This window comes from Passer montanus, unplaced genomic scaffold (assembly GCF_014805655.1).
Source record: "Passer montanus isolate IOZ18808 unplaced genomic scaffold, ASM1480565v1 scaffold51, whole genome shotgun sequence".
NCBI classification, from domain to species: Eukaryota; Metazoa; Chordata; class Aves; order Passeriformes; family Passeridae; genus Passer; species Passer montanus.
In genome coordinates, this window is record NW_024370041.1 from 4496003 (window position 1) to 4518429 (window position 22427).

At 41.1% G+C, this 22427-nt stretch overlaps 1 protein-coding gene across 1 annotated transcript; it reads right to left on the reverse strand.

The window, feature by feature from the left end:
- Nucleotides 1-1329: 1329 nt before the first annotated feature.
- Nucleotides 1330-22210, reverse strand: NELFA (negative elongation factor complex member A). The gene is made up of 11 exons (XM_039723878.1): nucleotides 20609-22210; nucleotides 13420-13591; nucleotides 12185-12346; nucleotides 11205-11294; nucleotides 9235-9365; nucleotides 8992-9061; nucleotides 8079-8167; nucleotides 6888-6999; nucleotides 4492-4748; nucleotides 3396-3495; nucleotides 1330-1930 (listed from the first exon to the last, which is right to left on the reverse strand). Exons 1-11 carry the CDS (start codon nucleotides 20858-20860, stop codon nucleotides 1746-1748), a joined length of 1620 nt encoding a protein of 539 aa, XP_039579812.1. The 5' UTR covers nucleotides 20861-22210; the 3' UTR covers nucleotides 1330-1745.
- Nucleotides 22211-22427: the final 217 nt, after the last annotated feature.

Genomic DNA, 22427 nt, shown 5'->3' on the forward strand with positions numbered 1-22427 from the left:
CTGCACTCTTCTGGGGCACAGGGCCACAGCATGGGTGCTGCCATGCCACCTTTACAGCGGGCCCCAGCGTTGTTGCTGCTAGCCACCAGGACCTTGCCTCCTCAGAGGAGCAAACCTGCCCGGAGGCTGCAGGTTTCACTGAAACAAAGAGATGTTTCCTTTGATAGTTTTGAATTGGTTTGTTTGTGACAAAAAGAGAAATGGTACTTTCAAAGGAGTTGTTTATACATGTACATAGTTATAGTTATTTACAAGTTATTTATGACAAAACCGATTGTTCTGTGTGTTATTACTGAAGATTTCTTTTAAGGCTATGACAGGAAAGCCTTCCCAGTCTAGGTCTTAGCTCTGGCCAAGCTATGGCCTTGACTGGCAAGGAAAAGTATGCTATCAAAGCCAGGTGTTCTGTACAAATAAATGACTCACTGATTTAGCTTTGCAAAAGCTAGACCACTTTCCTTTGAGGTAAACATGGAAGCCTTGTCTGGGAAAGGCCTTCCAAGTCCTCATTGTGAAAGAAGGCTCCTTGGCAGACCTTGGGTGATAGCAAAGCATATAGGCAGTTGTGAGCTTCACCTTGTTAATTTCATTCAAAATTGAATTACATTCCTGTTAAGTGTTACTACTCACAACAGAGAAGCCTCGGTTACAGTTTTTGAAAAGTTGTAATAGTTATTATTATTATTATTGTCACTCTTACTAAAGTCTTAGGAATTGCTTAGGTTTTTCCTAGTAGGTCTTCATTGCTTAATAAAAAAGAGGGGGGAGATGTAGGATATGGGATAATGATTATTAAAGTGGTTAAGGCTTATGCTTCCCAGAAGGTCCCATGGGAAAGGCACAGCTGCAGGCTGGAGGGGTGGAAATCAGCTGAGGGGTGAGAGGCAGTCAGGAGTGAGGAGAGAGCCACTGAGGGACAGTTGGAAGTGTGATTGGAGAAACACGTGGACAGTGTACAAGCAGGAAGCTGACTGGATGATAGGACACGTGGACAGCAGCACTGCAGCTGAGCCAGCCAATGGGTGCCTTCTTTCTGTTCTTTTTGGTTTCAGTTATGTCTGGTTGAGATTAAAAGATATAAAAAGGGGCTGATTTCTACAATCAAGTGATCTCCTTTGGATGCATAAGGGGGTCCGTGTCACTTTGTTCCCACTGCTAAAACAAAGCTGCTCAATTTCATCCTATGACCCAAGCATAAATAAGCTAAACATCCAGTGGGTACCTTTAGACACTGCCATCTACCATCTGCAATAGTTATACTGCAGCTGAAATACAAAATTATCAAGTACCGACCTGTGGCTCTTCAAACATCCATTCTTACGACAGAACTTATGTTGCCAAAGAAAATGTTTTTATAATAAAGATCTGTGCCCTCAGTTAACAGTAAACCGTGAGTGACTGCGCAGTAGTCTTCTCTTCTGGTACTTTGCAGTAAACTGCTCCCATCTGTAACCTTTCAGCTGTGATCTCCTTTTTCAGCATCCTGAACAAAAACACACCAACAATGTCTCACCCCCTCCCCCAAGATCATCTTTCCCTCTCCCAAGATTAATAAAAAAATTAATTGAGTTTGACACCATCAAACACTTCAGTGTTCACTGAGCTCAGTTTGGTTGAAGAGCACAGCTTCTACTCTGGAGGGTAATAAGAAATGTACACATGAATGCCATTTTGTACAGTTGACATACTCTATGAGCTGGTTGACTCTAAACTTGATTTGGTCCAGTCTGCTGCTGCTGCATCTCTTAGGAAACATTAGTTATAGGTTTGTACTTCTTGAATCTGGTCCATTCACCAGTAGCATAGTTCATTTCAAAGACTGTGTCAACCAACATAGTGGTGCTGCCCGTGCCATCTGCCTTTGGTAAATCTTCTGTGTGTTCACTAAGTTTAATTTGGATGATGTCACCTTGCTCTTGGCAAGGATTCTCTGCAGAAACAAGGAGAGAAACACGTTATACATTTCAACAGTATATTAGCCAAGATAGGAGGTTCTTATGCTTAAAAAAAGCCCCAACAACACAAACAACAACTCTCAAACCACAGACTAAGATTTTCCTCCCTCCATAGTCCCGAGACCAAGTTTTAAAAACAACAAAACCAGACCCCAAAAGACAAAGCTCAAGGCTAACATAATTGGAAGAACAATAAAAGAGAGTAAAGCCTGCCAGTGTCATTTTTCTCTACCTCAAGAGTCAGAAGAGATTATTATATTTAAATGGAATTGCTAAACTTGAACTACCAGAGTTACTTTATTTGGGAGACATTTTGTAGTTAAACGCCTCTAGAATTTTTAGCTGTTAAGGAAGCCCAAAAAGCTTCACTGAAACTGCTTGTTCAAGACTCAGGTCCATGCCTAGTACAAATTTTAAATGTCATACTTCAAGGTACTGGAATGATGCTCAAGAGTATCAGCTAGCAGTTATTTATCCAACCTTCAGAATTTCAGAAGGTACTGACTAAAGGAATTCATATTAATATTTACTTTACTATATACGTATACGTGAACCTATATCACACACATTTCCAAAATAATATTTTACCTTGTGTTAGAAAAAGCTGTGTAGATATTAAAGCACAGCCTCCTAGTGCAATTTGAAGTAGCATTGTAATTAATGCAAGATGCACCAAACTTAAAGCTCAGGGATCACCCCAGTAACTCTGCTCTGGTCATTGTCACCAGTGTATTGCATTACTTCAAATGCATGAGCCACACTCAGGCTGCAGGACTCAGGTGGTAAGAGCCCCCAAATGCCAAATTAGAAACCAGAGCTAGTGCAGATGCTGGAGTTCACTTAAGGACTCTTAAGCCCCTTCTCATCTTACATCCAATAATCTTCTAGGTAAAACAGCTTTGGTCTATCAAGGCCAATATATAACAGGATCCAGCTATGAGACAGCTTATCTCCCTGTGATTCACAGCACCATTTGTTATCTAAAGTCTCTGAGATAACAGTTACCAGTTTCTAAAGCAAGGAATTAGCAAATAGGTTCTGTACTAGCCAACTGGTACATCAACTGGCCACAAAAGAATTTACATTCACTGGTCCTCTAGGCAGACCAGCAGCACCCAACCACTTTGTTCACAGCTTATCAGCTGCCTTGCTTCTCTTCAACCCCAAGCCCTGATTCTACAGTGAGCTCAGTTATATTGTGGTCAGCAGCTTTTCTGACAGACCAGTTGACTTAGTGGAAATGAACCCTAAAGACCCATTTCCAGGTAGTTAGAACTGTAATTCATGAATTATATGTATGTAGAGTCCAGTGTAAAGCAAAGACTCCAACACATACAGACAAAGCTAAAGCAATGCACACTCATATGCACAATTAGAAATGTTGGGATGTATTTCAGATTTGTGTATTCAGAAGCAAGCTCAATTAATATCAATACATGCCTCTGGATCCTGCCATGAATCCAAGTATAAGAGCCTTTTCTGGCCTTGTAACTTTGTTTGCAGTCTTGAACATTTCCTGTGCAGCATACATTTGCTCCCTCTGTAACAAACAATAAATGTCAATTCAGTTGAGAAAAACTCTGCCAACAGGGAGCACATTAATACCCACAGATGAGCATAAAAGCATAAGGCAAAAGTTTGTAGGATCTACAAAAAGTTAACAAAAAATGCATCCTAACCCCAGGCTTCCCCTCTGCAACAACTTACACCCAACATGCACAGCAGTGACAATTGAACTCTGGACATTGAAAAAAGCAATCCCACCTTCAAACAGTTACAAAAACATGTGAGAGGCTTAATGTTTACGTTATCAATTTTGTGTCTTTTATGACATTAGGGAAAAAAGAAAATAATCCAATGCTTTCTATACAATCCAACAAACTCAGGCTTACAATAATTTCAGAGGATTTCTTTTCCTTTAATAAATGCAGTAGAGGTACTGAAAAGAAGTCACCCAGCTTGCTAAAGTTCAGATCTTGCAAGCCAGGCTTACAGGTGTGCTTAGCAAAGTCTTCTGATCATTTGCATCTTGAACTGAACTCCAAGCATGCACATAATACATACCAAACCAGGTACATATGCACCAGGAATAGGAAGCTTCAAGATATATCCCCACTCTCAGGCTTTGAAAAATGTGTAAGAGGGGGTGAGGTGGGTCAGAAATAAAATCTTTTACCTTAAAATAATCTATTTATATATTTTCTCCTACTACAGCTATGTCAGGACAATTTAAAGCAATTTATTTTATGTGTAATTGGCTGGGAAATTTCTGCTGGAAATACACCTTTCTCCCAGAATTCTTTATAATGAGCAATACATTATTTTACATAAAAAACAGCATTAGCACTGCACAACTAAAAATGTTGTGAATAACATTAAGACAGCAATGCTAAACCACAAAGTATTTTTGTAATCTTTGGTTATAAAAAAAGCAGCATCAACCACTCCATAATCCAAAGGCCAAGAAATGCCAACATATAAATGAGATCCAATCCACATCAAAACCATCAGTCAAAAAGAATCTGCTTTTACTTACTGTGAGAGAGAGGCTTTTCTTCGGTGGTGGCTGTTGCTGAGTTTGGGGGGCCACTTGTGGTGCCTGTGCCGCAGGGGAGATGGCAGGAGGTGTGGTGGGTGTCAGGGGTGAGGTAGGTGTAGCTGCAGGGGGATTAGAGTTGCTGTTGTACATGGGTGTTCTTTGTTTGAACTGTGCAGGAAGAGTTGTAGTAGCATTTGGAGCTGCAGGCTCTTCTGTCTGTCTGTTGGCCTGCAAGGCCTCTCGTGCAGAGCCAGCTGCAAAAGCCAGTCAGGATAGTTAAAACATTATTATCCACAAATAGGGATTAGCATCACCAGCGACCCTCAAAGAAAGCTAAAATCTCTGATGATTCCATTTTAGCACCACGATTCAATATGCCATCTAATATCCATATGAAAAAGCTAAGAGCTAATGCTCTTTCCACTCAAATATCTTTAGAAATCATTAGACAGAGTAACTAGCTGTTCCATATGGATACGCTATATTTAGCATCAAATTTGATGTTTAATCAATATCCAATTTATTAAACTGAAACTGCAATACTTACTTTTCAGTTTATATAGCTCTAATAACTGTACTCTGATCCTACCAGGATTGTTGCTGTACTATTACAACAAGCAAGTCAAAAATTATTTTATCAGTTTTTACCTAATGTAGCAGCAGCTTTCAAAGGAAGTACCATTAAGATACTGAAAATATAAATATACTTTAACAGATGTCATAATTAAACACAGTCTTCACAAATCACTCATTATTTAAACACTAACTGCTAGAAATTAAAACCCCACAAGGCTTAACTGTTCTTTCTCAAAGCTGATCCATTCACCTGCAATAAGGAAGTTATACTATTCCAAACCTGGCTGCAGTTGGAGGCAACTCATGAAATCACAGCAGCTTGACCACACAAGCTACCATCTGTCCAGCCAGTGGTAATTACCCAGTGGACAATCTAACTACCTTCTTTTGCAGCTCTTGGACACAGGCACAGCTGCTCAAGCAGCCTTCACAAACCTCACGAGCTTTAAGCTGACCTGTTCACCCTGGGTTCACAGAAGACTACAGGCAGATATGGATCACAGCTACACTAATGCACCTTAGGGAAGATTTTAGGAAATGAGATTTCTATGGTTCTCCACCTTGGCACAGACATAGCAATGGTTTTAGCAATACTGCTATTTTTCAGTATATGTGGAACAATTGAAGAGATAAACATTTACAGTATGAGTAACTCCTTATTCTTTTACAAGTTTCATTATTGGCTTTGTCTCTTGTCAAAATAACTGACCTTCATAAAGTAATGTCTTAATTATGCAGCCTCAGATTATAAGAGGCCAAATCTGTGGATCTTCTGTGTGCATCTTATATCAAGAAAACAGTTTTATGTTCCTGTTCCCTAAGAAAAGTTTAATACTCCTAAAGGAAAGAGTACAGAATAGAGAATTTTAAACTAGACACTTCCTGCTGCTGAACACAATGCCAGCACTCTGGAAAATAGTACTACAGCTGCTGACACACTGCTGTGCTCTTGGCTGCATTCCTTCTGGAGATGCCAATTTTCTGCCAGAGAAAGATGTGCATAGACCTTCAGAGAGATTCTGAACTGTTTTGAGGCCAAATGAAATGACTGGGTCCTGCATCCATGCAGTTTTCTATAGTGCCCAAAATGCCACAGATCACAAGTAAAAATAATATATTAAACTGAAATGTTGGGTCTCTGTTAATGGGCAGATCTAGCAATGAATCCCAGCCATGCACATCTGTTAGCACAAACTGATGCATTCCTTTAAAGACTTCACACACAGCAGGGAAGGAAAAATAAAATCAAGCTGGTTAAAATAAAACTGTAGGAAAAAAGGACTTGTACAAACTATTTTTTACTATTGGCATTTTTCTAGAATTGAAAATAACAGCACTTTTCAAAATAATCAGTAGGTCAGGTATTATCTTTGTTATACAAAGGTAGAAGAAAAATGGATGGCTTAATCCCAAACTGTGTAAAAGGTAATATGTACTTGCCTCTAGAAATAAAAACTGATTTCTGAAAGCAACTGTTTTGTATGTGCTAGTATGTGTGTGCATGGAATATATACTTCAGACCTATACTGATTACTCTTTAGGGATTACAAAGGCTGGATTTTCTATTACTGTGTAAGAAAAAAAAAAAAAATCAGGAAATTGTTTCACCCTAAAAATTTAGGGCCAACAATTATTTTCTTTACTTAGGTTAAATGATATCTCTGGTTTCCCCAAACTTAAAGGCTGGATTTTATATTGCTAAGGTGGAGTTTCACTGAAGTTGAGGGACAGCAGTTTGTAAATAAAAGAGCAGCCAGACAGTAAAACTGTACAGAGTTGCAGTTATCAGATCCCAAGAGCAAAGAAGTGTCTGTTACCTGGCTGTGTTTCAGAGCTTGGGATATAGGAGGAAGACGGCACCACACTGGGGGTAGCAGGTAAATAACTTGTAGAAGGTAGTGCAGGCTCATTGTTCAACGAGCCAAGTTTCTACAGGACAGAAAAGAAAGTATTAAAGCCACACTGCAAGTGTTCATGGGCTGTTTCTGCATTTTAAATACAACTTCAACATTAGTTTTACTAAGGCATTCCTTTTGGTAACTTAAGTGCAAACTCCTCTGTTAGGAGTCCTACCTAACAACCTGTTCAACACTGACTTTGTACTTCAAACATCAGAAATTCTGCTGATGGCACTTTATGAAGAATTGCACTCTAGGACTAAGTGATCTGCCAGAGGAAGCATGCTCTTCACCACTAGCAAGGAGAACCATGATCATCCATGGGCATACGGCCTACTAGGCTATCACCCAGGAGAACACAAAGGCCTCTGGGGCACAGGCAAGCAGAAGGCAGCAGTAAGAGCACAGGCAAAACTTCATTCCCACTGAAACAGGCAGTCAACACCAACATGACTGATGCCATCTAGGATGATGAGGCTGCAGAAAAAGGCTCATTTTGTACTTCATTATACGTGATACTGCATACAGCCTTTGAACATAAGGGGGTAAAAGAGGAAAGAAGTTTCAGGGGGAATAAGTCTAACAGATGAATCGTTTGAGGCAGCCCTATTGTATTAAACAGGGACATTCTGTAAAATGTGGAACTTGCTAAAACAAAGATTCTCTTAGCACTCTGCAGAAGAGAGGCAATGACCTTCACTCCTGACTCTGCCTGTATGTTGGCCTTGGCTTGTCACACATGCCCAACAGACAGTTTCTCACTCAAAAGCAAGGGCAGGACACAACATTCTTGTGGAACCTACATCCTGACTGAGGAAACAAAGCTGCACCAGAGTTTCTAATATGCTGTATCTGAAATAGGAGGAAAAAGGCCTACACATGACAGGTTCTTCCTCTTCCTGACTGAATGACTTCTACAACAGGTTTGCTTTTTCTTTGGTAAAAATTATAACAAAATTTTAAAAAAAAGAAGTAAAAATTTTTAAATGTTTCAACAAGTGAGTAAAATACCATTACAGTGTTTAAGTGGTTTAGAATAGCACATGTCAATATTATTTTTCCTTTTTTTTGACTGGTTGGTTTTGTTTGATTGATTTAGCTTGGTTTTACCTGTGTAGACACAAGGCCAGCAGCATAATCTGGGGTAGCATTTTCTACTACTGTTTCTTCTTTGGCTTGCTTTTCCACAACTTCCGTATCTATTGCATAAAAACACAAGTGAGTCCAAACATTTTTTTCAGAAATACTGAATATACTTTTTAAACAAAAATATAAAAATTCATTTCTCAAAGTATACTAAAACATGCTTGAAGAGGTATTTGCTGAAGTAGATACAGTAATCTCCAAACACAGTTTTATAATGAACCAAACAATGAACTGAACAACAATGTACAGGATACAATAACAGAGTAATCTGATACCAGAAAACATGAAAGCCCAAGCAACATTTTAATTGCAATTATGGTTTTGTTCTGAAGTGGTATTCTTTTTGGTGACAAATACAAAAAAGTTGGTTTAGGACAAATATGCTGCTGGTATCTTCTTGACATGGTTAAGTAGGGCACAACCCTGTAACTTGCCTTAAAAGCAGTGCATCAGATATTATTCACTTGCTAAGATCTCTCAGTAAAAATTTTGAACAGTGCTATAAATTTTTTCAACATTACTTTCACCTAATTTACATGGCCATACAGCCAGTAGAAGTGAGCAGATGAAAATAACTCAAAAATTTCAGTACTGAAGCCACTCACACACCCATGGGCTGCCCAAAGCACAACTGATTAGCTCAATCCTTTCACATGACTGAGTTAGATTACCTAGGCCAAGGCAATATGAGTAGGAGCACTGAAAAAAGTGAAATCCTCCTTTAAAACCTATTTGGGCTGGTTGGTATCACATCCCCTAATTTTTTAAAGTTTAGTTCAGGCTAAGCTTTAGCAAATTAAGAACAAAATGGTACTACAAATCTTGATCCTGTTTGCAGGTGTACTGACAGCCTGTGTAAGTAGAATGCTGTACCAACCTAATGTCTTTCTTCTTCTCTTTGCTTCACGGCCAGCACCTACCATATCCAGCTCAGAGATATCTAAAAGCTAAAAAGAAAGACCACAGAGAACTTAATAATCATTGTTAAATGCACGTAGTTTCCCTAAATATCATCCTCAGGTTTTTTTTTTTCCCTTTAATATATTGATTCAAAGCAGCAGCAGAAATTCACTTTAGGTGAAAGAAGAGACCTGAGCAGAAAAACAAGGAGTGTACCTACCTTTACTCCTCTTTCTTTGCGCAAAGGTGTTCTGGAAGGAGGAATAGGAGTTCTGTTTCCAGAAGGACTAAAAACACTGGGAGCTGAAGTACTCCTGAAGGGAGCTTGTTTTGGTATCCCTTTGAGTGGTGCTTAGGGAAGAGCAAAAAAAGCAACAACTGAAATATGTGTTTAACTGGTTATGGAAAATGCTGTAATGAGTTCTTCAGCTCCTCCCCTTCTAAATGCACGTACTACTTGCCTTTAAATTAAAAAGTTTATAATAAACATTAATATTATAATGTGGAGTTTGCTATAACACTACATGTCTCTCAAAGGTCAGATTAGGTTTTACTTTTCAAAAAGGGAATAAGGGCCAAACTCTGACCAATGCTTGCAATCCCATTCTATATGAAGTAATCAAACAGGTGCACTGCTAACAAAGTCTGCTTTTCATATACAAACAGAAGCTTGCCTTGCTTGCAAAACAAACTCTGAACATGTAAAACAGTATAGGATATAAATCTTTTGAATCCAATTATTGACAAAGTTGCTCTTTGATTTTCACAATCAAATTACTTGATAAAATGGTATGTAACCAAAAATCTTAGCCCAGCTTCTGCAGGGCTAAGGGCTCATGATGTACTGCAGAGGTAAGTTACTGCCTGACACAGGGGTGTGAAAATCTAGAGCTGTTGTTTGCACAAGGAGGACCAGCTTGGATCTGTAGTGCAAACAGAACAGCTGCTGTCTCAATGCTCAGCAGCATCAGCTACACCTGTAAGCATCTGTTTCCTCCCAACTCTATAAAACTGCCCCTCTACCTCACACTTAATGCTACCACTAAACACAGTAATCTTAACTATTAAAAGATATGGGATTCATATACACATCTATCAGGTCTTTGAGCTTCCTGACAATCTCATCATGCTCTGTAAGTCGAAGATGAACAGAGAACTTCTGTTTGAGCTTACAGACTCTGTATTCTTCTAAATGTTGTACTGAAAATGTTTGCACCATAGGACAGTAAGTATCTTTCAGCAGAGCAAACCTCAGCAGGTCCCCAACTCCTTTTCTAGAGGCCAACTAGCTCTAAAGGCCAGGTTCTAAGAACTGGCTTTAGTAATTCAACAGCAACACAGAATGCCAAGAACTAACAGTCCTTTTCTAAAATGGAAAGTTTTTAGTTCAAATTACAAGTAGACCTTTTGCATTTCCTGCTTGAACACGAGCCCAAACTTCAGCACTCAAAGCCATGTCTTAAATAGCATTGACACAAAGTACTTCAAAGTATTTCATAGTACTTCCAGCCACAACACTAAGAAATCACTCAAAGGTTCACACATCAGCATCACTGGTGGCCAGGAATCTTATTCCTGTGCAGTGACTTAAGAGTATGTAACTAATTTTAAACCCTCTTCTCACACTTTATTTGAAAGATTCAGACAGTTCAGGAACTTCAGCAAACAGCTGAAATGCATTGATACAAAGCTGAAGGATCATTCCACAGGTTTGCCATGTAGAATTCACTGCTCAGCCTTGGCTGCAGAGAACACACCGTCCCCTCTTCTTTCTCCAGACAGAATTATACAAATACAAGACAGTTTCAGTCTACTTCACAGCGTTTCAAAGAGCACAGCAGACTACTGTGATCCACTCTGCTCTCTTTTGGAGCAACATGGCTTAGTCAGGAGTTATTCCTGGAGTGATGCAAATTAAATTCCTATCAAGTCTATAGGAATGATCTAGCTGCATACACTTTAGAAGCATGGCAGATATACTTGCCATTTGAAAAACCCCACACACTGTTGTTCTATCTGACAAGACATGTCAGAAATACTTAAGTATCAGGAGAGAGGAAGGCAGAAAGGGAGAAATCCTTTGCTTCAAAAAATATTTAAGCTTTTGTAAAAAACAGATGGCAATTCTATTCTTCATCAAGGCTACTTTATCAGGTTTTCTTTCTGAGAACTGATGAAAGTGAGCCATACTTGTTGTATCTATCTTCTTGACCAGTCCCCTGCCTTTGGCATGGAAAGGCACTCCTGCAGTCTTCTTGAGCTGCTGCGCAGTTTCTGTTGCTAAAAGGAAAAATGCCTTTAGTTATTGCAGAACCTGTGCTGAAAATATATAACACAATGCTTCTTACATGTAATGTTATTAAGTAATACATAGAGATAGCAATACCAACAAAGAAAGGACTGTATTTTAATTAAAACCCAGGTCGTTTATGTGAAGTAAACACAGTATTTGGAGAAAATGTGAAATCAGGATGACTCTGCAATGGATAAGGTGGCCTAAGCTAAAAGAAATTACCAGAAAAGGCAATTTACTCAGTAGAAATTGAAATAATTTTTAAAAGTTATATGACACATTATGGAAAGTTACAAAATTTGTATTTCACCAGACCAACTCAAGTTACATGCAAGAAAGCAGCAAGCTGCTACAACAGAACAGCAGCTGCAGCAAACTATTTTAAGATTCAGCAACCAATACATACATGTACACGTGTTGCCTTTTGTTAAGAGAAAACTCTTGGTTTTTACACCCTATACAGCCACACTGAGTGAAAGAAAGCATTAATTAGCAGCCCTTGCTCTCTGCTCCAAAAGCACATGGCAAAATAAAACTGTCCTCATTTTACTTTTGCTTCAGGAGCTTTAACCAAAGGTATCCTCAGAGGTCTTCCCAGCTGGCTGTTACATATACCCAGGAGAGGACCAATCTATGCTTTAGGAAGCTACAGCTCTTTGTGTGCCTTGAAATGAGAACAGCATTTCAGTCAATATCAGCATTTTAATGCAATCCTGGCTGGAATGACTTGCACCTGCTTTTCCACATCCTCATCCAGGAAAGCTCTTGTAATAGAACATTTTCATGTGTATCACAATTCTGGAGAATAAGACTGAATATACTGAGCATAAATTGTCCCTTCACCATTTAATTTGTACACAATCTTAATACTACTTACACTTCTGCAAGAGTTCAGCTCTGAGAGTGGCACTTTTAGGTTTCCTTTTCAGCTGGAAATGTTTCACTGGGGGAGTAAGTGGCCCAGCTAGTGTTGTCAAGGCATTTTTGTTTAAGTATTGGCATTCCAACGGCAACATAGCTGAAGTTTCACATTCACTTACTGCATAAAGAGTTAACACAGTACACAGGGGTATTAGCACCTCTTTGACAGCTAATGACAAAACATTTTTCAACTAGACTGTACAGGTGGTTTTAAATTTTAGATTACTTGTATAAACACCAAGAGTAATTTAGTTCCAATAATTACACAATGTATAACCAGTTATTAGTATGTTTGTTTTTCCCATTAGCTTCATAAAAGCTTCCATTTTAATTATACTTAGTCAAATTATAGGTATCTTAAATATGCTGCTATTGTCAAAAAAAAAAAAAAAGAATTCTCAGGTTCCTTAAAAATTACACATGAAAACCAAACTGTTGAAAGAAAATCCAAATCACAAATGTGGATAGACAAATGATTGTTTGTAGGAAGAAAACAAAGCATTTCCACCTCCAAGTCATTTAATTATTGTTCTGCTGCAATCTCCAGCCCCGAGATTGTGTTTGTCCATGGATGCCCGAGGGCTTTTTCTAGACAATGTGCTAAAATAAACCCACTGGAGTAGGAGTAGCTTTGCATCACCATTTACTCTTTGAAGCAGCAACTGTGCAAGTGCCTGACCCCACATTTTCAGCTGCTGGGCAATCTGTGGCTGCTTGGCCATCAGCAGCACAACTCTTCCTGAGATCAGCCTCCCTCCAGACACTTCCAGCACAGGCAGCCCCTGCCCAGGACAGAGGTGGTGCTTCCACACAAGACAGACTTGGTGTTGTCTTGGGACCACAAATGGGAGACAGAGCAACACAGAAAAAGCCTTTACTGACTAAGCTGCAGCACAGGCTGTGATATTAATGCATCCACACAACTTTTGTGCTGCCCTTCACACTCCGGGCAATAACTGACATTAAATTGTGATGATATGTGAAAAGATAATTTAAGAAGCTACCATTCCTCAAATACCACAGTTCCCAGTCCAGTAACATTCCAGGTCATGAACTGTGGTAGTTCAGAGACAAGACAGTGCTTGTTCTTGTATCTCTACTTTAAGACAGCAAGGCTGCCTGTGAAATGACAGGTTATTCCTAAAAAAAGGCACCACATTCCTGCAATTTTCACCAACAGAGATGGCTTACCTTTCTCTCTAAGCTCTCCTAAAATATCTTGAACATTGGGATTCTGTTCTTCAAGATCAAGGTTAAGGGAGCCAGTATCTGGAAAGGATTTTAAAATATCAGCTACCATTAAGACCCAGGGGTCTGAATCCAAGGTAGCGAGCTGGATAATTTCAGTCAGTGCCCCTTTCATCTAACAAAAAAAGAAAAAGAAAATCAACCAATTGGAAACAGTTTAAAACAGGTTATAGTCGGATTTATTTTAAAAAGATACAAACATGCACAATGTTTTACTACTGGGGGAGGGAAGAGGGAGACTGTTTCCACACAGTTATACATTAACTCTAGAACCAAGCAGAGAATGAACCAAGGTATTTTTTTAAACTGCTTTCAGCCAATCTAACCCAAGTTTGTTTTGAGCTTTTGGCAGCTCAAAACTTGGTTTAGGACTGGGCATTTTCAAAAGCAGCAGCCAAATTTTTACATTACTGTCTCTCCTCCTGTTTTACATTCACACTCCCTCCCTGTGGACCCACCCCTTCTATTCAGTGATTGGAATATGCAAATACAATGCAAGTTATTTAGAACAGGCATCTAAATGAAGATGTGCCCCTTGCCAGCCTACAGCATAATTACACAGACAGATTGTATCTGCACCATAACTGTCCTCAAAATACTACTTAAGTTGAGGCCAAAATAACCTAATCAATACTGTATTATTTTACAAAAATTATGTATTATGGGAAGTAAACATAGCCCTCTTAACATGCCATGAGCACCAAGATTTTCTATCTACCCAATGTTTCTATAGTCAGAAAAAAAGTTATTTTTCTATTTCGAAAAATGCAAAAAAATATATTCAGTAAATTTTAAGTCGTAACAGTATTTTTTAAATTACTGACCAACATATCTGTTGGCACTATAACGTGAAAATCAAGGTTACTACTATCAGGGGTTTACTTCGTTCACCAGTAAGGATAAACTCCCAAAGACTGAATTTTCTTTTTTTCTAAGTACATTTTCACGTAAGTGTGACAGCACTAGCTTCAGTGAACTAAGATGTTTGAGTTATTCTGTGTGTCTAACAGGCCACAAAACACAACAGTAAAATCACATAAAGCAGTTTATTGTAGTAGTTGTGTTTACTCTATCTGCATTGTATTAACACTGAAGAATGTACAAGCAAGTAGAAGCAAATACATGAATTTTGCTTTTTCACCACCCATTGTGGCACATATAGCTTAGTTACAGTCATGTTTCTGAACACAGCAAGACACCCATCTTCACCTTCATGCTGTTTCTTTCCCTTTATTTAAAGCACTCTTCTATGAAAAGGTTTAATAAAACAAACTTACTCTATGCATACAACTCCAAATAAAAGAAATAAAAGTTAAATTTCTGCTCCCCATTCCTCTCCCATCCACTTTTAAAGCTCAGAGGCAAACAAACATTGACATTTCTCAAGTCCTTTCATCTGCACAATGTTATTGCCCTCTCACTTTGGAAGGGTTTACAAGTCCACTCCAGAGCCAGTTTGTCCTTTACCCCCTGCATGTTTTAGGGCTCACACATGATGTGCTTGTGAACCAAACTGCATCAGTCCATCTGACCCAAAATGAGCACCTCTGGAGCTTTAAGCTCAACCAGCTCCTTAGAGTGACTGACTGCAGTCACACAAACACCAGAACCACAAAGGGGAGCAGGAAGAAGACACTACATGGGCCAGTTCCCATCTTAGCAGTGCCATTGATTTGCTTTGGATTAAACTGAGCACCTAACCAGGAGCACACACTGTTTAATGTGCTGTCAAACCACACATTAAACATTTAACCAGCTCTTACCCAGTGGAAAGAACCAATTTCTGAGGTTCTAGTCTTTGCTGGTTCTCCATTGCTCATTTACTCCTCAGTAAAATTAACCCCCCTGCACACATAAACCCCACCAGAACTTTCACACACTCAGCTACATCTCTATTCTAACCCTAAACTCCTTAACAAAAGTCACTTCTGCAGTGGATGAGGATGACTGTAAACACTATCAAAGCAAAGTCTTTTGCTCTTTCATCTAGCCTAAAGGAATCAAGGTACTGATTTACACAAAACACATGAAATATCCCAGAAGAGCTGATGAATTCATAGCTTTTACAAGCTTTTCTGTGGATTCCACTAATGCAGGTAAGTGTACAGAATGTAATTTCCTTCATCAAAGCAGAGTCAGGGGAAAAATGTCTCTCGCATCCTCTCACAATTTACCCTTCATAGCTACTTCACAAAACTCCTATTTGTACCAAAAATTCACAGAGCTACATGCCTATACTGTGAAAGTTCCTGTAGAACTGTGGTCTGGGCATGTTGCATCCTCTCTGCTCTCAGGCTTAAAGTTCAGGCAGCCTATTTATGCCAAAACCCACTGCTTAACAAGCTTTTGCTTCCTTCAAGAAAGGAGCCCAGAAACAATCTGTTTGCCTTGCACGGGGCAAATAACATTATCACAAGGCCTCATGACAGAAAGAACACGGTGAAATAACAGTCACCATCACACATGAGGAAGCAAAGCACACTAACAAAGGCTGTGAGCCAACCAGAGACCTTGCCTGAATATGGCTTTGCATTTAACAAGCCTGGATTCAAGTTTTGACTCAGATTTGTCTTCAAATGGCAATTTAAATACATTTTCCCACCTCACTGTTCAACTGGCAGCTGAAAAGAAACATTTATGGTTTGAGAATGCATGAAATGCAACTCATCAGGGAATGCTACATGCAGTTTTCCTGTTACTTTACAGGGCACAGCCATAATCCCTAATTCTTAATTGCCTATGATTGCAACACTGGGTCATTAAGACTCCCATCAGCTCCAACCAGCGTCTTGTTAAGCATGAATGTCAAGATGTGATGTAACATGTGCCAGTGTCTTTCTCATCTAAAACTTAAGGATCTTAAGTATTTTTATCAGCATGCTAGCACACAAGAAAAAGCACAGGCCATGACTGGAAACATCGAGCAAGCAGGGATCAGGCAGGATGGGAAAAGTCTGGGAACACAAGCAGATTAATAATGGCTGTGCAGGAAGGACAAACAGGACTGTGGGAAGGTATTTAAAAGGAAGTGTTACAAGTAACACACAAGGTGACAACTCCAAGGTGACTACTTGCAAATATTTCACAGTTATTTGCTTTCTATTGTGCTTAAATTAACGTGTATGATAATACTTTCAGACAACTGTATCAACAGTTGGCTAATAAACCAAATGAATCTTTAATCTTTCTGAGGTTATAGGAAAAAATGGTATTTAATAGGTAGCTGCATTATCATTATAGAATATTTTCATTAAACTAAAAGCATTGGATTGAAAACACAGTATTAATATTTACACAATACAGACCCAGGATGGGTCAATACCACTATTGTACGTGGCTTGCACTTTAATCATGAAAAAGAGCTGAAGTGGCCAAGAGAACTATTGGATTAAAATATACCATTTTACACCACAGAATAATGATGAACTCTCAGTGCAGGCCAGAAAGGTGCACAGCAGCAGTCTGTGTGCTCTCACTACAGAGGGAAATGCAAGTGTCATGTCCCCTCTTTCTCCTTTGCACCCACACTCCACAATCCCCACTTCCCTGCAGAGATGGCTCCTGGTGCACATAAACCAGCACAAAGAAACAGTTTGGATTTCTACTCTATGAACAGGCAGGTCCCTGCTGGGAGAGGGATCCCCCTCTCAAGACAGTTCAGAGAGCACAGAAGCACAGACCTTGTTCCAGACTTGGCTGTAACATCACAGCCTAACCCTGAACAAATAAACACTGGCACAAAAAGAAAGCTTGCACTTGCCATTGTGAATCAGGTTAACAAGAATATAATATGCAAAATAAACAGAAATAACAGTTCTGCCAAATTCACAACTGAAACTCTGGTCAGCACTACGCTGAGCTTTAGGCACCATTTCAAATAAGTGCAATTATCTAGAAAAAAATTAGCAAATGGAAAGCCTTAAGATTCAAGATTTGTAAGTTCTTCCCAGAGAATTACAGTGGGAAAGGAATTTTTGATAACTGCCTACAAGACACAATTTAAAATGAAAATGAAAGCCAATTATTCTTAGTAGTCAGCAGGAACAAACATGCAGTAATGAGGTTCACAGTATGATAAAAAATTAGTTTTATTACCTGTCCCACAAGAGTATTATGAGGATTAAGTCACTTATATCTATATAGTATTTGGAGTGTTGAATGAAAACATTATGAAAATTGAAAGATATTACATATGAGGATAAATTCACTCAAGTGAAGGGCTGAGCCTTCAAGAGGGCTCACTGAAGATTCACTTGTGTAGACTGAAGCTTTCACAGAGATTTAGAAAGGACCAGGAGCAATTAAATCCCTTCTAAACCAAATACCACCAGTTTCCTTGATTCCCACATTGCTTTTTACTCAAATGTCTGCTCCCAAATGGTTTCTGTGTTATTCTAAGCTTTCATGAAAATGCTACTATACAGAAAACAGAAAAATAATTATTTTGAAGAGAAAATAACTCAGTTGACTCTGTTACCTAGAGAGGAAAATATCTTTTAACGTGTAACATATCCTGCAGCTGCTATTGAGATTCCCAAAGCTTTACAAAGCTGATGTAATACATTTTCCAATACAATGAAGCTTCCAAATGCCAGCTCGGTGCTTCTCGCACACCATCGATGCAGACAGGCACATGGCATGGGAAAGACAAATGACTTGCCAAGGAGAATCATTAAGCACTCTCATAGTTAGGTTTAATAATTTTCAGACATGGGGGTGATTTCCAAGTGAGAAATTCACTTCCAGGCAGCTAGAGCTGGCAGGAAGGCACCATTTCCAGTGCTCCCCAACACACAAGCAGAGGCTGCTGCAGAGATGTGCACAGCCATTCTGCACACAGACATATTTATCTATTTTCTGGATATTGTGTGCAAGGGGCTCTATGCCAATTAAAACATCGAATTTTTGATAGTAAGTTAGGTGACAAATCCGCACAAATAGAAGTATCATAGCAAACTAACCACAAATGATGAGCATCTGATAAGACAACAGCTCTTTCTGTCAGCAGTTTGGTTACATCAGCTATTTTTACCAATCTGTAATGAATTTAGTAGGCCTACTAGCAATGTTAAGGGTTTCTGCCTCAGGAGTTTTTCTATTTTTGACCTTTTTTTTAAGGCCCTTCTCCCATTTTAAGGGGAAAAAAAAATCCTGAAATAATTAAATTTGCTAATGGTAGATCTCAATCAAGCATCATCAGTTTACAATAAGAGATTAAGCTTTTTGAATTCATGAACTCTACCAAACTGAAAAATCCCACAGCATTTTGTTACAGAAGTAACAAGAGTTTTACATTTGGAACACAACTGATCACTTTAAGTACACAGTCAATGGCTTTTCTCTACATACAGTTTATCTGCACAGCTAACACAAGCACAGATCCAGGAAAGCTGCTGGCAGCTCCTCCTCGGGTTTGGTTTAAAACATTTAAAACTCAGTGTACACACTTGAAGCATTTCAAGAAATTATTTCAGTTCGTCTGAATGCTGCTCCCTCAAAGAGTTGCTGTGAGTGCTATTTGTGAAGGTCCTTAAGCTCTTTGAAGCTCTTTTCAATTGAAAACAACCACTGATTTTTCTAAACACTGCAATACTAATTTATTCCAGGCTACTTGGATTTTCACACTAAGGTCACAAGAATTTTGCAAACTCACAAGTTCACACGAGCTCCCATCCCCCTTTCTGGCCTAGATTGTTTTGTTTGTCCAGAACATTTATCACACACAAGGATGACAGCTTGTTCACTGGACAGGCACTAAACATGAATATAATGTTTTAAAAATCAGCATAAACAAGCTGAACTAGATTTTTTTTTAAGTGACACCAGTGTAACACAGTGAAGATTCATACAGATGCACATGGCAAGACAAACATTAAATAGCATATGGCAAGACACACACTAAATTATTTCTTAAAGAAGATGCTTGCCCATTTTCAGCCTAGAAGTGCACAAAAGTTGAGCACACAACAATCCAAGTTACATACCATACCCTGCCTGGTATATATGTATATTAAGCTTAAGAAGCAGCTGTCTTGGCCAAGAAAGACTGGTGAAAGCACAGCTGAGGATACTCTACACAGGAAGGTGAAAACTAACTCCACACCACTTCCACAATCGTTACCAGGAAATGCTACTGTACATAATGGAAGTGGGAGAGGAATTCCTCCAGTCTGGCTGAAGAAACCTAATATTTCCAGCCATTCTCCAGCTATTGCCCCAAACATCTCCAGCTGCCTACCGGTAAAATAAGCCAGGTATGGGCCAGGGCCGAGTGAAAAAGCCTGCAGAGCCAGCTCAGACTCGAGTTTATTAGCTGGGGTAGGACAACAGAGGAAAGGACCAGCTGTTCCCAGAAAGGTAAAGAGTGACAAACAAAAAGCGTGGCAATTTTCCCCAGTCAAGACCTGACTGCAGGAGGGTGGGGAAAAGCACTGCTCAATGCAGACCCCAGATCTTCCACTCCCAAAGTTTCAGCACTTGCTGCTGTCCTCCCTAAAGCCGAGATGCTCGACTTGTGACACCTACACAGCTGCCAGCACTAAGGGAGGAGCGGAGGAAGCTGAACACACACACACGGCCGCTCCTAAGCAATCCTGCCTCTCCCCTGGCCGTCGCACAACCACCGCCTCAGAAAAGCCCTCTTCTCTAAAAGGCACCCAAAACACAGCCCTACAATGAGTCCCCGTGGGCCACACAATGGGTTTCACGTCCAAACTGCTTTCAAAAGGCTACTGCCAACCAGGGAATCCCCGAAGAGCAGGAAGAGGAGGAGCAGCAGCAGAGCTCCCGCTCCACTCGCTCCCTTATCGCGGGGAATCTCGGCGCTTTTCCTCACACCGAGGACGAGCCGGGAGACCTTCTTCACTTACTCCTGCCTGTCCGAGGAAGGCTGTGAGGGGGAGGGCTGTGCGGACCAGCCCTTCCACACGCCCCTGCCCTGAGGGGCTGCGGCCGCTCGGCTTCGCCCCGCGGGTCCCCCCTCCCCGCAGCCCCCGTGTGGAAAATAAAAGGGCAGGCGGGCGGGGGAGGTGGTGCTGGCACTGCCCCCCTTTCTCCCCTCACGCCATCTCCGACCTCTCCCCCTCACACACACGCGCGCCCCGCTTGGCTGCGACTCCCAGCCGGCTCTCACCTCATCCACCGCCCGGCGGGGCAGGTGCAGCATCCCCAGGAGCAGCTTGAGCTTGACGGCCGAGGAAAGGCCGTGGAAACAGAGACGGATGTTGTCGATGACCGAGGCCGTGAGCAGCGAGGCGATGCTCGGCGGCGCCCACAGCTCGTCCGTGGAGCCCAGTTTGTTGTGCAGCCACAGGCCGGTGTCGCTCTCCCGCATCGACGCCATCTTGGGAGCGGAGCGAAAAAAGAGGGGATTCTCGACGGGCATTTTATGAAGGCACCTAAAGGGAGGAAGGGAGGGGGTGAGGACCCCTGCGGGTCGCCGTCTTGTTCGTAAGCCAAAATGGCGGCGCCCAATGAGATTGCGCTTGGGAAGGCGGAGGCGATGCCGTAACCTAAAATGGCGGCGCCCAGGAGGGGAAATGCAATAAGGCGCTTCTCATCTCTCGGCCAAGTGCAAAATGGCGCCCGCCACAGCTCTTCGTCCGTACTACAAGATGGCGGCGCTTCACTGTAGAGAAGCTCCTCTCTCAGCCCCAACTCACTGTCCCTCACAGTCCGCCCTGACACTCCGGGGCAGAAACGGGAGGAGGGCAGCGAGCGGGCCGCCGAGCCGCGGCGGGGCTGGAGGCAGGGCTTCCTGCCCGAGGTGGGTCGGCCCCGGCGCGGCGCTTTCCGGAGCACCACGTCTGCTTCCCTCACAGCCCCAAGCCCCCTTGGCGGCCCGTGTTCCCCCCAGCGCCGCTCCCTGCCGCTAATGCCGCCTTAAAACGCTTTGAGCCAAAGGCGCGGCTCTCTGGGGAGCTGCCAGCCGTGCCCGCCCAGAGCAGCTCGGGCGAGGCGGAGAGCCCGGGCGCGGCGCCGCCTCTGACGGGGGCCGAGCGTCTCCTCCATGGCTTTCCCGGGGCTGGCTGCCTCAGCCATGGCGGCGCTGGGCGCGCAGGAGCCCGCAGCGCATACGCTCGTGTTCCCTAGCGATTCGGCTCGTTGTTATTTAAATGTGAAAAAATTAATCAATTGCCTAAACTCCGGAAGATTCAAGGGGCTTTCAAGCGCAGCATAAACGGTTCGGTTTAGCGCCTCTCTGAAATTGAAGTACAGGAGTTGCAGGAGTGCTGAGCAGATTCTGCTGATCTCTTTCTCCTACGTTTTTGAATGAAAACGTTTTCTTTACAACATTCTGCCTTTCAAAGACATTGTTTACAACCTGATTTCTCTGTGAGAGCAGAGCAGTTGTTGCCGAGGTGCTCTATATTTCCTCGATATAGAATCACAGAATCCTTCAGGCCGGAAAAGATCTCGAAGATCACGAAGTCCAAACATCAAATCTGCAGTGTCTATGCCACCACTAAACCCTGCCACCAAATGCCACATCTCCAGGTCTTTTGAACAGCTCCTGAATGGTGATTCCACCGCTTCCCTGGGCAGCCTATTCCAATGCTTAACTACCCTTCAGTGAAAATGGTATTTTTTACTATTAAATCCAAATATGGCATCATGGAGTCTTTTATTTTGTTCATGTTACTGATATCCAAAATGCAGAGTGTCTGCAGCTCTTGGGTGCTATGACTTCTGTCGGTGTGGAAGTATTTTGAGGCAAAGAGTTTCTGTGTGAATAAATTATATATTAGTACATTGTGGGGTTTTTTTTTCTGCCATACCTAATCATGCATTTTTTTGGTACCATCAAACAATTTGTACTCAAATCTGATTTAAGACAGACCTTTTGTATGCAGTGAGCTGATATTTTAGAACAGCAAAATCAGAGTTGAGGCAATTTGTGTAGCACAAAAATATCCAGAATTTCTGTCTCAGTATGGGAGTTCAGTATGTAG